Source organism: Antennarius striatus, chromosome 7 (assembly GCF_040054535.1).
Source record: "Antennarius striatus isolate MH-2024 chromosome 7, ASM4005453v1, whole genome shotgun sequence".
Taxonomy (NCBI): domain Eukaryota; kingdom Metazoa; phylum Chordata; class Actinopteri; order Lophiiformes; family Antennariidae; genus Antennarius; species Antennarius striatus.
Genome location: NC_090782.1, coordinates 12,177,724 through 12,194,764, shown reverse-complemented (window position 1 = coordinate 12,194,764; position 17,041 = coordinate 12,177,724). Strand labels below are relative to the sequence as shown.

The window sequence follows — 17,041 nt, the reverse complement described above, 5'->3', positions numbered from 1 at the left end:
TTGAGGATGTTGATAGAGAAGTACAGAGAAGGCCAGAGGGAGCTGCATTGTGTTTTTGTAGATCTGGAGAAAGCTTATGACAGGGTGCCCAGAGAGGAACTGTGGTATTGTATGAGGAAGTCTGGAGTGGCAGAGAAGTATGTTAGAGCGGTGCAGGACATGTATGAGGACTGTAAGACAGTGGTGAGGTGTGCTGTAGGTGTGACAGAGGAGTTCAAGGTGGAGGTGGGACTGCATCAGGGGTCAGCTCTGAGCCCCTTCTTGTTCGCTATGATGGTGGACAGGCTGGCAGATGAGGTTAGACAGGAATCTCCATGGACTATGATGTTTGCAGATGACATTGTGATCTGTAGTGAGAGCAGGGAGGAGGAGAAGCTAGAGAGGTGGAGGTTTGTCCTGGAAAGGAGAGGATTGAAGGTTAGCCGCACTCAGACAGAGTACATGTGTGTGAATGAGAGGGACCCAAGTGGAAGAGTGAGGTTACAGGGAGAACAGATCAAGAAGGTGGAGAATTTTAAGTACTTAGGGTCAACAGTCCAGAGCAATGGAGAGTGTGGAAAAGAGGTGAAGAAGCGTGTACAGGCAGGATGGAACGGGTGGAGAAAAGTGTCAGGTGTGATGTGTGATAGAAGAGTTTCAGATAAAATGAAAGGAAAGGTGTACAAAACTGTGGTGAGACCAGCGATGTTGTGTGGTCTAGAGACAGTGTCACTGAGGAAAAGACAGGAGACAGAGCTGGAGGTAGCAGAGATGAAGATGCTGAGGTTCTCTCTGGGAGTGTCCAGGAAGGATAGGATCAGGAATGAGTACATCAGAGGGACAGCACATGTTAGAAGTTTTGGAGATAAAGACAGAGTGGCCAGACTGAGATGGTTTGGACATGTCCTGAGGAGAGATAGTGAATATAATGGTAGAAGGATGCTGAGTTTTGAACTGCCAGGCAGGAGGCCTAGAGGAAGACCAAAGAGGAGGTTTATGGATGTAATGAGGGAGGACATGAAGAAGAGGATTCAAAGGACAGGGCTAGATGGAGGCAATTGATTCGCTGTGGCGACCCTGAAGGGAAAAGCCGAAAGGAAAAGAAGAAGAATAACTTCACCATTGAGCTGGTTTCTTATTTTTTATTCAGGCAAATGAGCTGATAAGGCCTAATAAGAACTTGTCTGCTTATTATTTCTCATATGGGTAGAACAAAAGCTGCCTTATTACTTTTTAGAAAAGCAGCATGGTTAAAAAGTGTTTTTCCACTCATTCATCTGAGAAAGTTTACAAAGTTATTTCTAAGGTGCTGGAAACTTAACAGATCCACAGTTTGACCCATTATCTAGAGTTAAACATTTGGAAAAATAATGAATTTCCTGGAAGTGGCCAGTCTTCCAAAATTCATTTGGAAGCATAACAAAGGTTCATTCAGGCAGTGACAAAACATCTGATGAACTACGGGCCTATGTAACCTCAAAGGTCAGTGCTCATGGCATCAGTTTTCCAAAGATGCTGAGGAAAAAGGGCGTCCATGGCAGAGCAGAGAGGCAATGAACCCTAATGACAGTTCAGCCTCGTGGGAGTTTTCCACATGCACCTTGTTGACCCTTTGGGGGAATACTTCATGGTTTGATGAGTACTTATTTGAACTATTACTGAGACAGGACTCCCATTATATCTATATGGCATTCCACAAAATGATACCCATGGTCAGACTTAGAAGTGGCAGTACAATGTAGTGGAGTTGCTTTGCTGCATTGTGGCTGGGAAAATCTTCCATAATTTTGGGAGACATTAATTCTACTCTCCGCCAGAAAATTCTGAAGGGGAAGTATCAGGTCAGCAGTCGTGATCGTCTGTGAGTTGAAGTTCACTTGGATCATGGTTAAGCGGCAAGATGATGATCCCGAATATAGGAAAAAGTCCGCCTCTGATTGGCTCAAAACAAAACAGTTTAAGTTTGTAGTGGCCCTGTCAAAACCTGGACCTGAACCCCGTTAAGATTCTGTGGCAGGACCTGAAAAAGCAGTTCATGCTCACAAACCCTCCAATGTGGCTGCGCTAAAGTAACTCTACGGATGAGAGTGGCCCAGAATTCTACCACAATGATGTCAGAGACTGATCTCCGGTTATCAGTTGGCAAAAATGATGTTAAATAAAAATACATTTGTAAAACGTGCATTTTGTGTTTACTTTGACCTTTGTTTCATGTTTTTTGATATTGTTTAAAGAGTTGACACTGAGGTCCTCACAAAAACAGAGAAAATCAGGAAATTGTGCTTTGTCACATTTTAATATTAAACAGCCTAAGAATTTATTTTCAGTTGAATAATACTGATCACAACGGTAAAAGAACTGTTTACAAAACAAGACCTTTATTCAATTCCTTTGACACAATTTCCTTGGATGGTACTTGCTCTATATTATGAGTGAGCATCCAGAGTGAGCTGGATGCTCACTCTGATCAACTGATCTGATATCTGTTACATGAACAGAAGTATATACAGAACTATAGGATATAAGAAATTGCAAGAAGATTCTAATAGGTACATTCCATAGCACATGAATTATATGTATTAACTGAATCAATGTACTGTAGTCATTACATTCAAGTATCACTGCTATCTGTTATTTGACTGTAGGAGAAATCTTCTAGGTCTCTCACTTCACCAGCAGCCTACTGGTGCTCTGATCCTAGTAGAAACACATATTGTGTCGTTTCGACTGGTGATTCCAGCTGGCGGCACCTTCATATTGACAACATAAATGTTGAGTTGTTAAAGCTTAAGTGTTGATTACAGTTCTTTGTTGCTTCATCGTCTTGTGTTCGATCATCACTATGCCTTCAGTGATTGTCAGACCTGTGTTTGTAACCTACTGTGTGTTTACCGATATTACACAAACCAGGATTTCACAGGACTTATCTTCAGTTTGAACAGCTTCTCTTTCTCTCATCTCCAGAACCATGTGGAACCCAGGGGACAGCAACAACCAGACGGGACAAGTGGCCGCCAGGATGGAGACGACTCCATCTTTGGGTAGCGCGAGCATCTCCATCTCCCAGCAACAGGCACCCAAGAAATTTGCCCCTATGGTCGCACCTAAGCCAAAATTCAACCCCTACAAACAGATGGGAGAACCCACCCACTCAGACCCTGCAGGTACCAACACCATGAAATACTTAATGTCACCCAATAACACAGCGCTTTCACCCGTGTCACCCCAGACACAGATTTGATGGGCTTCCTCGACATGTCCAACAATTTTATGCTCCAACCCCTGTTGTCTCAGCAGATAATTTGTGTATCAAACCCAGTAACTTTGTTGTGTTCCTAGCTTGATCACACCTGGGCCATACAATTTTAAAAGTAAATCTAAACAATGTTGGTTTCCATTTTGGAAATGCATATACTGATATTATTTGTGAAAAACCCCCAAAACAAACTTGTAAAAACGATCCAACTTCATCCCATATAATATTTTTGACCTTTGGTCCAAAGCTTTCACAATCACTTGCAAAACAGAGAAGACTAGTTAGTATGGATAAAATGCAAGAGCAGGACAAACACGACATGGTAATACTTTAATACCCTTACTTTGCGCCAAGGACCGTCAGACAATATTTTCACAGACTGGCCTTTAAGGTGTGGTGGATAAATACAACAAAATAAAATTGTATAACCAGCATAAAAATTGTTCTTTTTCTCCAAAATATAATAAGAAACCTGAATCCAATGTGTATGCAACTTTTACACGTGAAACTTTGTGAAAACTGGCATCCACCTTCTTCACAACTGACAGATTGCTCACAAATGTTTAATAACCCCCCCCCCCCGCTGCCACGATCGCACAAATTTCCCCGCTGTGGGACAATAAAGGCTTATCTTATCTTATCTCTTAGATAGATAGATAGATAGATAGATAGATAGATAGATAGATAGATAGATAGATAGATAGATAGATAGATAGATAGATAGATAGATAGATAGATAGATAGATAGATAGATAGATAGATAGATAGATAGATAATATGTGTTTCATCAAGAGCACTTCAAAAGAATCTATGATTTATTGCTTGCTTTGTTCAACAAACTGATACAGTGGTGAGTTTGAAAGGAACCAGGTATTTCGTGACTTGGTGTGAAGTCATCTGAGCTCAATATTATGATTGCTCAATTTTGCTTGAAATGTTTTTCCAAGACTGGTAGCCTTACAAGCTGCTCTGTACTCTCTACAACTTTAGGTGTTGTTGCTTCTGGTAGAGTATGTGCTTTTTTCTCTATAATGGGTGTAGACGTTTAATTTCGAATTAAGACAATGTCTTTTATGTATGATTTATACAGAATAAATGTGTACATTCTGTGCATAGATTTTAATCAGTATTGTAGGAATTGGTGTCACAGTTTCTATGTGACATATGGTACAAACACCGTTACCAGGTTTATGTGACAGTTGGTGAGACACACTATGCACATTAAATAGAAACAAAACTCTGTATCCTAAGAGTTTGTGTTTTAAATTCTTATGTTTCATTGTACAAACCTTAGTAACTGTAGGGTGCCAGGGTCACGTAACTTGATCCAGAGATGGTATGCTGCTCGCACCTGGATATGACATTTTCAGCCTCTGTTGAAATGGGCTGACTTGGCTTATGTACAATTTATTATGCAAGTCCAACAACACAAGTCACAACAAGCAAGCCAGTCTTCCATACTGGTTCATCAGCAAGCAATCCAGGTCAATGTCCATCGTTTGTTTGTTTTTTCATTCTACTTCTGCCAACAATGAAAACCAAATTTAAGATCTATTTTGTCTTGCTTGCTGATTAGTCACTCTTTCTTAATCATCTTCTCTTCCATCAACATCCTCACTCGTCTCTTTGTCTCTGTCATGATACCACAGAGAATGCTGAGGTTCAGTTAGCAGCATATAGCAGTTATTCTTGCAACAGGGAAAGTTATGTGTTTATCACGACACTCTTGAATCACAGCGAGCTGAAACAAAACATCCAAAAGATGTAAGGGGGAAAACCAGACAATATTTTCACCATGATCCAATTTCACCATCATAGTGAGGATGTGTGTGACTTAGTGTGTAATGCATTTCTGGAGGGATCCCACTAACCCGTCTGTTACATAGTGCAAATACGAGCAATCAAGCTTTGAGACTGAAACCATTCACCCCGTCAGACAGACCTTACGGCGCTCAAAGGCCTTTGTTGATGGTACAGACAAAGATGATGTCAGCAAAAGCAGGAGAGAGAAAGGGGAAGTCTTGTGACAGTGTGAGTGGATTCAAGCCAATGTCGGCCGCCAGAGCTTCTGTACACTGGTCACCTCTACCGACTGAACTAAACTAAATGGGAACTGCATTCCCGTCCATACCATTTTGAAGCCTAAGGTACACATAATGCTGCTTTAAGCTCGGCTTAATTAGTGTAGTACTAAATGTTAATGTGAACAAGGCCTTGTTGCGTGTGTAAAGCCCAGTAAACCTACAGTGTAAGTACTGAGGTCTTCAGAATGCGTGTCTGTCAGTTCTTTTTTGGCCTCTTCGAATTCAAGTTTGTCTGTCTGAAAATATTGATAGTAATTCATCAGTAATAAATATGTTCGGTAACAAATTTTTCTGGCTATCATTTCTCATTTCTAACTTATTGATTTAGCTGTTGTTCCTTTTTTAATAGACCAACATTATTAAAGTTTACATTTCAGGCAAAGCTAATTTATAATATTGTAAAATTAGATTGAGCCAAAACAAAGACTCTCCTCAACAGAGCATAAGTGAGTTTCATGTGAAACAGTTGAGACTCCATGCTCAATTTATTATCATCTCTCATGACTAATAACAGTTGAGAGAGAAAATCTTATTATAAGATTAAGTCTTTTGTTGCCTGTTAGAAAAACACTAAATGCAAATGAAGACTCCTGGTGTTCAGACAAGTACATAACTTAAAATAGAAAAAAAAACATTTGTGCCGTGAATAGACAGCACTCTTTGGCTGTTATAAAAATATCAGGGTAATTCCTCCTAAATCTTCTGGATGATTGGTTATATGCGTGAAGTAAATAACGATTTAGGGGAAAACTAGATTCAGCTTTTTGTAAAGAATATTTTCACTTTGATGGATAAAAAATAAATTGTAATTCTCTGTTATATCAAAAAAAGCAAACAAGTACCCAAGTTTTTCTGCTCTGTGAGTAATGTGAGACTGAACTTGAAACATCTCCTCTTGCTCCATTCACTACGTGTGTGAAACATCATCTATAGCTCTCCCCTCCAACTCCCCTGTGAACCAGATATTGTCAACAGGAGAGCATTTCAGATATTCAGAAAACAGGGATCACACTGTTAGTGTGAAAACACAGCTGTCTGTGGGGGGTTTGGCTTGAATTGTGAACCTGTTTGCTTCTTTAGATGTAATTTTTGTAAAAGTTGTTCTCGCTCCTGCTTGACCTATGCCCACCAGTGGGATAAAAGTAACAACTACCACACGGTGTTGTAGTTGTCCAGAGAAGGTTGTATTTGAGAGGCTTCCAGTTTGGTCCTGATTTCTGCTTATGATATTATTTTTTAGTAGATTGATTAGTTGGCCTTCAGTAGAAATGTCTTTGGAGCTCCAGTAGATGAATTACAGTTTCACATCACTGTTCTTCTGATAAGGCTGAATTCAATGAAGTTCAGCGTTTACAAAGTACAGTATTACAACTGTTCTATATAGTCGGAGCGACAGTCAGGCAGTTCATATCTATCTCCTCCGGGGAGGTTGAGTTTTGCCAGCATTGGATTATTTGTTTGTTTTGTTGTCTGATTAGTCATATATTTATGCATAGATATTTTTGGTGTTTTTGCAGAGACAGTTTGTGGATTGGTCAATTAAATTTTGTTGAGGATCATTTGAGGATCAACAGTTTCGCAGCAAACTTCATGGGTAAAACAACCACCATCAGTGAAATATCATTTTTCTTAAATAATCACAAAACTGTAGTGATACCCAACAAGTAATTTTAGTTGCTGACATAATTGGCAAACGGAGCTTCACAGGTAGAGGTTTGTGTTCAGAGTTTATCATATTTAATCAAATACACTTTGAATAAAGAAATAAACTATGGATATCATAGTTTTTGCACTTGTTTTTTTCAATCTCTTCCTTTTTTGGAAATTGAGATAAATTCATTCCCATTATTCCTATGATGGTTTGTAGCGTTGTTAACAGCATGTAATCCCAATATTTAATTTTAGGAAAAGCATTTAATCCTCAATTAATCTTTGTTTTGGTGCTAAGAGGATTAATGGAGTGATATAAGGTGTTGGTGATGCATTTGTGGGTGATACAGTTGTAATGTTGTAACAGTTGTAATGTTGTACTTTGTAAATGCTTAACTTCAGTGAATTCAGCCGTACCACAAGAAGAGTGTTAAAATCTCATGACCTTCATGACATGAAAAAAACCAAAACCAAATCAAAAATGTTAAATCCAATTGTTTTCTTTTTCCCTGTCACTGCTCATTGACTGTGACAGTAATGCATACATTTGTTAATGCTTGGAATTTTTCTTCATTATTAAGATTTACTTAAGTTTAGATTTAGTTGTTGATTGAAATACGGAGTGAAAACTAATTAATACCACGGTTGAATCTCATAGCTTTTACCTTTTCATTCAGTTTCAACATTTAAAATGAGTATTCAACTTGTAAAATTCTTTGACATTTGGCTGCCGCAGGATTATTTTTCATTGACATTAATTTTAATAAAGATGCTGATGACTGGTTGTTGTCTGCGTTTTGAACATGCAAATATGTAAAGCCATCAGGAGACATCCCCACTTGTCCAAGGATAAGACGTCTTTATGAACAGATTATCTGTCTGTATTCATTTATTTAATATCTTTTATATCAAATGTGTGGTCCAGCTGACGTAAAACTGAGGATTAGCGTAAAAATTAAGGACGACTCAATTTGGCACAGAGCCTTGATGTCCCTTTGTCTGGCAGCAGCCAGCACCCAGCCCACCATGAACAGTGTGAGGTCATGTTTACCATGTGGACAAAAAAGCCGGTCAGACAAGCCAGGATGTTATCCAGGTCTCCCCTCAGATTTTATTTAGAAGTTGTTCTCCTTTAAGCCCCAGCAGGAGGAACTGAAAGACATGTAATTCTCAGACAGTGATCCTTCATGCAAAAGTCCTTGCAACAAATCATCTTGTGTGACATGTGCTGCGAGGTCGGTTGTGATCGCTTTAGCATGTAGAGCAGCCGGTGCTACACTCCTGTCATGTAACTTTTTTTCTGAAAATCTGAACTAAAATATTTTTTTCTTTGTTTGTGCAATTTTGATTTTTAGCATGATTAAAAGACAATGCAATTCAGTGCAATCGCCCTGCAATAAAATACTGACTGAACTGTCTTTCTAAACCATGTTAGGTTGAGTTTACTTCCAGCAGTATTGACACCCATGTGTCATTTATTATTTGTTGTCAGTGTTTGAAAAATAGTTAAAAAGCCTTCATGCTATTTGCGGACAGAGGATGTAGCAGGTGCAATGCATTGTGGTCTATCCTGACCTCCCTTGAACCATCTTTTACCTCACACGCCTCTTTTATACTAACAGCTTTCCTTTTGGGTTTTATTTAAAATCACAGAAATTATATCCTCGCCTAAATGTTTTGCACGTGTGGTTTTGGATTTCTGTGCAGCTGTCTGCGTAGATCAACACACCCAGAGTGATGACAACTTAACGTCTACCCAGCGCTCTCTGGGACTTCTCTATTTCAGTGGAAGCTACACATGGGAACAGACTGTTAAACATGATGTCGAGGACAAGGGGTCAGATTCCTGCAGTCAGTTTCTGATGACTCCAATCACTAGTATTTTCTTTCATGACACTGATGTCTCATGATTTCCTTTTTTTGTATGTGCACATGAGATTCTATTTACAATTTAATTTCATTTGTTATTTGATTGACTAATTTCATCTGTGCTGTCTCTCTGTCAGCTTCGTAAATTAAGTTACAGTAATCGATTCTATTCACACATGAACATACATGTCCGCTGTGGGTCATAATTCGCAGCTTCATTCAGAAGGTTGTAATATTATTATTATTTTTAGGGGAAATGAAGAGCTTAATTCAACTATATGAATTTTGTTGGGGAATCCACCAAACGTTAAATTAGTTGTGACTTTTTTTGACCGTGAAATGGTGAAATTGTTTCAGAATGTTAGTCCTGCTTATTATTAAGGTTAATAAGTTTTATAATAACATCAAAATTGCAAACATCTGAGCAGTGCCGTTTTAATCTACAGACAAAGTTACCAGAATTCCACTAAGTTTTTACTCAGATCAGTTGAAAAGTGTTGAACGTGTGCATAAGCTGTTTTTATTCCTTTATTCCTCCGGCTGGCCACAGGCGAGCTGACTACCGGTTGTTATATCAAAGTCCCTCATCAGTGTCACCAGGAGAATTAACAGGAAATCCACCGATGACTGTGGTGGTGTCCCCATGGAAACCACAGTCTTATGCTCTGGGCACATGGACACTTTCTTTAAAGTAGAACACATTTATTCACTTCTTGTAGTACTTTTTCTGCAGTGTGTGTTAAGTCTCTGTAAGTAACCTTTGTGATTATGTTCATCTTCTTTAAAGTTTTTCTCGTCTTGTTTGTTGTCATGTTTAACTTCGGTTCTATATTGTGCAACATTTCATCTGTTAGTCACTTCTCCAAATCATGTAATTGTTGATTATTTTTGCCATATCCTGCAACGTCAGCACCCTCGAAGGAAGTATAACTGCTGAGTATGATTTCAGAATGAGTGTGCAATGAAAAAAAAAACTATTTGATTACATCAGTTCCTCTGACATTTAGAATCGTGGTCATGCACTCTTAATATTGTAAACAAAAATCATTTTTGACTTTTGAGTAAATACCAGCAAAACAGCACAGTGGGTTTGTAACATAACTAATGGTTCCAAAGGACAGAAAACATCATGTTAAGTATGAACAAACATTGGTGCTATACCTTTTATGACATGCTGCAGGCTTCAGTCTGGAAGATAACAGCACGTCTGCTAACAATAATGTCGCTCCAGTTCCAGTCAGCTGCCGTCATAAGAACCATCCAGCGGCTGGAAGCTTCCTTTAATACAATTTATACAAATAGAATTTATCCTCTTCGGATATTAAGTAAAATGTGTGTGACGGCTGTAGTATTGCTGTCATTTCTACTCCCTTTGCTAAAGGGTTAGATAATTTAGTCCTTTTGGTTGTACAGTTATTGGTTTGCAGGATGAAACAAAAACCTGGTGAAGCCTGTGTGTGGCCAGGAGAGGACCATGTCAAAACTGGTGAGGATCCAAACGATTGCACAAACAGCATATTCATATTACTTCCTTGAACATTGTGAGATGGGGCATTTTATTACATTTAAAAGTCATGCAAAAATGAATGAAATGATTTAAAAAAAAACCTGTCAAATTTTGTTTAAAGTAAAGCGAATCTAGGAATTTTTATAGTAAATTTGTGTGTCTTTATTTTCGCAGGAAATATTTTACAAATTATGAGTTAATGAAACTGCATATTAATATTATAATACCTATACATGAGTATTTTTTGGTGCAATTCAAGTCAACAATACATGGCTGTGGATGGTTTTTATTCAGCCACTCTATGTGAGGTTCTAAACAAACGTGATACTTGGATTTATCCTGTACCCACTTTTCTAAAGCAATGTGTAACCAAGACATTTACTGTCCAGAGGAGAAGCTATGGACAGGTTATGTGATGGTGATACACATTTAACATTATGTCTGAGAAAACTAATGAGTCAGCCTAATCATTCAGCGTAGCTCTACTGTACGGCACACATTTCTTATTTGATAGTAAATCACATTATGGCAGTTCCAGCTTTTACATGTGATCTTGGATTCTGAAAACATCTTAGTTGTGACTGTTAACAAGCGCAGGGAGCATGCTGTTTATCCATGAAATGGTAATTATATTTAACCTTCGTCTGTTGTTAGGGTCGCCACCGACCTGTTCTAAACTTTAAATTCATAAAACTATCACAAAACTGCGTTTATTGCATCAAGGCTTTTTGACTTTGTCAGGAACCTCTATTTCAACAAAATAATATCCCACATTTTTTCCCCCACTAAATTAAAAAATGCTCTGGCTGAAATTGTTACCTTTGTGGTGTTAGGGTCGGTTTCAACCCGGTTATAAAATAAGCTTATAAAGCTATAATTAGAGCCAAAACTGAAATCATAAGTGCACTGTCAGCTGTCACAGCCAGCTGCTGAAAATGTCATCAAAAAGACCTCTGGAATCACTAGGTTTGCTGTCAGTGATATCAAAACATGTTTTGAGCTGTTTATGCCATTGTCAATAAAAAGAGTCATAATTGCTATGACAAACCTTGAAGGGAAAAAAGTCCATGGCGATGTGTGGAAAGACATGGATGAGGAATGCCTGGATGCTTATATTGATGTTCTTCTTGCTGGAGTGTACAAATCCTGCAATGAGGCCACTGATAGTCTCTGGAATGCATCGACAGGCAGAAATATTTTCCGGGCAACAATGTCACTTCAGACCTTTTGAATGATATCACGAGTCCTCAGATTTGACAACAGGGATACCAGAGCAAGATCTGACAAGCTTGCTCCCATCAGGGATGTCTGGGAGAAATGGGTGCAGCTCCTTCCACTGATGTTCAACCCAGGACCAGAGGTGATGGCGGATGAACGTCTTCTCCCCTGAGTGGCATCCCTGAGGATAACCAAGGAAAACGTGTGGTCCTTGATATGACTACTGGCCTGCAGGGTCACAATATCACTTGTGACAATTTTTTTTACCAGCTTTGACCTTGGACAAGAACTTCTCAGGAGGAAACTTACCATGGTACCATGGGCACAGTGAAGAAGAACATACCTGAGCTGCCTGCTGGACAGGGCTCCACTTTCCTCAAAGTTTGCTTTTACGGACACCACCATTGTTGTCTCATACTATCCAAAAAAAAAGAAGGAATGTGATACTGATGTCTACTCTTCACAAAGATGCAACTGTGTCATCAGGAAGTGATAAAAAGCCCACAATTATCCCTGACTTCAACAAGAACAAAGGAAGAGTGGACAACCTAGACAAGCTGACTGCCACCTACACTTGCCAGCAAATGACCAGGAGATGGCCAATGTTTGTGTTTTACAACATGCTTGATGTGTCTGCATTTAATGCATTTGTGTTGTGGACCCACATCCACCAAGGGTGGAACTCAACCAAAAAAGCTAAGTGGAGAATGTTTCTTGAGGAGCTTGGAAATTCCCTTGTCAAGCCACACATTGACCAAAGGCAGCGGGTTCCCCGAGACCCAGATGCCACAGCCTTAGTCAGACAGCTACAGAGCTCACCTACCACTCTGTCCACATCATCAGCAACACAAAGACCATCCTCGCCAGCATCCTCCTCAGCCAGCCCTGCCTCAACACCAACCAGACCAGCCACAGCCAGAACCCAATTCAGGACACCTGTTTCTAAAAGAAAGAGGTGTCAGGTCTGCCCAAGCAGTAAGGACAGAAAGACAAACGAATTGTGCTTCAAGTGCAAGAAATATATCTGCAAAGAACACACAAAAAGTGTCACGTTTTGCCACACATGCATCTAAACACACACACACACACACACACACACACACACACACACACACACACACACACACACACACACACACAGACACACAGACACACAGACACACACACACACACACACACACACACACACACACAATTAATGCAATTAATGGGAATCCTCTTAGAAGTCACTTTAAAGCACCATGGAGTCATGGCGTTTGGTTGCAGGTTGATGTATGTGCAGGTACACAACATTGTGAAGAACCAATTCTGAGTTCATGCTAGATTCTCAGAGAGCAGGAGCTGCTTGGACAGGTTTCATGTCATGCGGGTGTTTACACAGCAGTGACATTAGACAGGCTTCATTTACTCTCTCTCCTGTTTGTTTGTATGACAGCAGGGCTCCCCTCTCTGGCGAATCACTCCTTCACCATTCTGGGACACTAATTGTTCAGCCTGACTTGAAGATAAAAAGGCCAGCTCTGGCTTTTAACCATTCACCTTTTTCAGTGTTTGTTTCTTTGCTTTCACACAAAAACATAATCCTCCTATTGTTCAAGATCCGAATTTCTCTTCCCATGGGAATTCTCTTAAGGGTAGCAGAAGCCAATTATGGTCTGCTTTTTTACAGTTAAAACAAGTAGATCTCCAAAGACCTCAAATCCCTTCCTTGCATCTCTAAACCAAATGAAGTCATAAATCACTCTTCTATACATATCATGCTAATTAAGTGCAGGGCTCAGCTGCTCCTCTCCAGCGGAAGATGGAATAAAATGGGTCCATAATTATGTCAAAACAGTGTGCTCTCAACCTCTGCCACAGCATATTTGGAATGGGTTTGTGGAGATAAAGCATGCGGAGTGACACCCAGGACATAAAACACTTTGTCCATTTTGTCTGGAAGGGATTATGGATTTTTTTGCTACTAAATAAGAAGCCATGTCTCTGGTCTTCCTGGCTTTTTACAACAGATTACTTAAAGTTTGTGGAAATGTGAGACAATGGCCATAAAGAAATGAAGTGCTGCTGAAGCTAAATAGCTTAAACACAAAGCATTGAAGTGAGAGATGCTGTCACATGACACACAAACATGTCATCTAATTCCTCTGCCCATATTTTCATCGTTGCAGATATCAGCAAATCAGGCTTTCAGCTTTAAATCAATTTGAGGGGGATTGTTTGTGGTGTGTGAGCCCAGATGCACAGAGACCTGCAAACAACGGGTTTCCATTGTTTCCTCTGTGTGGTAGGACTCTGTCTGAAGTTTGCTGTTTGATCTCTTGTTCTTCTGTTGGATGTTTGCAAAAGGCAGTCAGTTGTGTCAGGCTTTGTCCCAAGTCTGTCCAGACCAGATGGCCAACTCTAACATACGTGTAACTGATAATATTGTACACATGTCAATCTGTAAACATATGCTCAGCCATCAGCCCCGCAGAATTTTCTAATCCGTATTACACAGCAGAACAATTTGAAATGTACTTGTCTAGAATCAGTAAGTATGTCCTTTTTCCTTTGCTGCTTCTTCTGGGGGGGCAGTAACTCAATCCACAGGGACTTGGTTTGTTCAACTCCAGTGTGGACCACAGTATGGAACTGGAGAAGTATCTGCCCATCTGTGGGTTTGTGTGTGTGTGTGTGTGTGTGTGTGTGTGTGTGTGTGTGTGTGTGTGTGTGTGTGTGTGTGTGTGTGTGTGTGTGTGTGTGTGTGTGTGTGTGTGTGTGTGTGTGTGTGTGTGTGTGTGTGTGGGCCTGTATGTGCGCAAAAAAATGCATACATACAGTACATATACACACAGAGTAGTACATTGAGATACAGGCTTAATTTGTTCCGTGAATGAGCTCGTAAGTCAAACAAATAAATTTCCAATTTAAAATAACTGATTTCATTTGAATCTGTTCCACCCTTAAAAAAATCCCCCCTAAGTAATGAAAATAAATGGAAAAAAACAAAAGACATGCAGACTTTATCTGTGTATAATTATTTATATATCTTCTTCTTTTCCTTTCGGCTTTTCCCTTCAGGGGTCGCCACAGCGAATCAATTGCCTCCATCTTCTGCATCCTCTTCTCTCACACCAACACTACATCCATAAACCTCCTCTTTGGTCTTCCTCTAGGCCTACTGCCTGGCAGTTCAAAACTCAGCATCCTTCAACCAATATATTCACCATCTCTCCTCTGGACATGACCAAACCATCTCAGTCTGGCCTCTCTGACTTTATCTCCAAAACCTCTAACATGTGCTGTCCCTCTGATGTACGCATTCCTGATCCTATCCATCCTGGTCACTCCCAAAGAGAACCTCAGAACCTTCATCTCTGCTACCTCCAGCTCTGTCTCCTGTCTTTTCCTCAGTGACACTGTCTCTAGACCAAACAACATCGCTGGTCTCACCACAGTTTTGTACACCTTTCCTTTCATTTTAGCTGAAACTCTTCTATCACACATCACACCTGACACTTTTCTCCACCCGTTCCATCCTGCCTGTACACGCTTCTTCACCTCTTTTCCACACTCTCCATTGCTCTGGACAGTTGACCTTAAGTACTTAAAATCCTCCACCTTCTTGATCTCTTCTCCCTGTAAGCTCACTCTTCCACTTGGGTCCTTCTCATTCACACACATGTACTCTGTCTTACTGAGGCTGACCTTCATTCCTCTCCTTTCCAGGACAAACCACCACCTCTCTAGCTTCTCCTCCTCCCTGCTCTCACTACAGATCACAATTTCATCTGCAAACATCATAGACCATGGAGATTCCTGTCTAACCTCGTCTGTCAGCCTGTCCATCACCATAGCGAACAAGAAGGGGCTCAGAGCTGATCCCTGGTGTAGTCCCACCTCCACCTTGAACTCCTCTGTCACACCTACAGCACACCTCACCACTGTCTTACAGTCCTCATACATGTCAACACCACTCTAACATACTTCTCTACCACACCAGACTTCCTCATACAATACCACAGTTCCTCTCTGGGCACCCTGTCATAAGCTTTCTTCAGATCTACAAAAACACAATGCAGCTCCGTTTGGCCTTCTCTGTACTTCTCTATCAACATCCTCAAAGCAAATACTGCATCTGTAGTATTCTTTTTTTGGCATACTGCTACTCACAAATGTTCACTTCTGCCCTTAGTCTAGCTTCCACTACTCTTTCCCATAACTTCATTGTATGGCTCATCAGCTTTATTCCTCTGTAGTTGCCGCAACTCTGCATGTCTCCCTTGTTCTTAAAAATGGGCACCAGCACACTTCCATTCCTTGGGCATCTTCTCACTATCTAAGATCCCGTTGAACAATCCAGTCAGAAACTCTACTGCCACCTCTCCTAGACACTTCCAAACCTCTACAGGTATATCATCAGGACCGACTGCCTTTCCACTCTTCATCCTCTTCACTGCCCTCCTCACTTCATCCTGTCTAATGTTTGCTACTTCCTGGTCCACAACAGTCATCTCTTCTAGTCTTTGTTCTCTCTCATTTTCCATGTTCATCAACTCTTCAAAGTACTCTTTCCATCTTCCCATCACACTACTGGCACCTGTCAATAAACTTACATCCCTATCCTTAATCACCCTAACCTGCTGCACGTCCTTCCCATATCTGTCTCTCTGTCTTGCCCACCTGTATAGGTTGGTCTCTCCCTCCTTACTGTCCAACCTATCATACAAGTCAACATAAGCCCCTTGTTTGGCCTTTGCTTCCTCTACCTTCACCTTACGCTACATCTCCCTGTACTCCTGTCTACTCTCCTCAGTCCTCTCAGTGTCCCACTTCTTCTTATCTAACCTCTTTCTCTGTGTACTCCTGTACCTCCTCATTCCACCACCAAGTCTCATCTACTTTCCTTCCAGATGACACACCAAGTACTCTCCTACATGTCTCCCTGATCACATTAGCTGTAGTTGTCCAGTCATCTGGAAGCACCTCCTGACCACCCAGATCCTGTCTTATCTCCTTCCTAAAAGTTCAGTTTCAGTTTATTCAGTTTATTTCCTTCTTTCCAGACATGTTATTACAACAGATTTTACTTTCATCAGTGTTGAGACATCAGCAATATCATCCAAAAAGAAAAAAAGGGTTGACGGGTAGAAGCCATTGGCTTGTAAGGTTCCCACCCCCTAGATCAACAACATCTCTCTCATTACAGCTCATTGTCAACCAATACATACATTGCATGTCACAAATCAATTTCAATTATTTTATTCTGGTACATTGTTGTTTTGACCCATCCATTTAGTCCAATAGTCGTGCATCTTTGCACACCTCTTTATCAGTTCTTGAGAAGAGTCCGAATTTTGTTAATGTTCATTTTGTTATTCCTTTCAAGGGTTGTTTCTTGTCAAATTTATTATTAATCGCTGTTGGAAAGACTTGCTTTGTGTGGCTGAGTTGATGTTGCTTTCTGTGCCTTCCACACTCCTAATCACTGGCTTCAGC

The 17,041-nt window shown here is 40.3% G+C and overlaps 1 protein-coding gene and 1 pseudogene across 3 annotated transcripts in view; both read left to right on the top strand.

Annotated features, from left to right (window-relative positions):
• The window catches only part of lpp (LIM domain containing preferred translocation partner in lipoma), a 147,047-nt gene that overhangs the window by 47,679 nt on the left and 82,327 nt on the right, over window positions 1-17,041 (top strand). For all 3 annotated transcript variants that reach the window (XM_068318489.1, XM_068318490.1, XM_068318491.1), the window contains one exon: window positions 2,944-3,143. In XM_068318489.1, the coding sequence (XP_068174590.1) occupies window positions 2,948-3,143 (196 nt within the window). In that variant the 5' untranslated portion in view covers window positions 2,944-2,947. The remainder of the gene's footprint in view (window positions 1-2,943; window positions 3,144-17,041) is intronic.
• Window positions 10,707-12,636, top strand: LOC137598728 (piggyBac transposable element-derived protein 4-like; annotated as a pseudogene).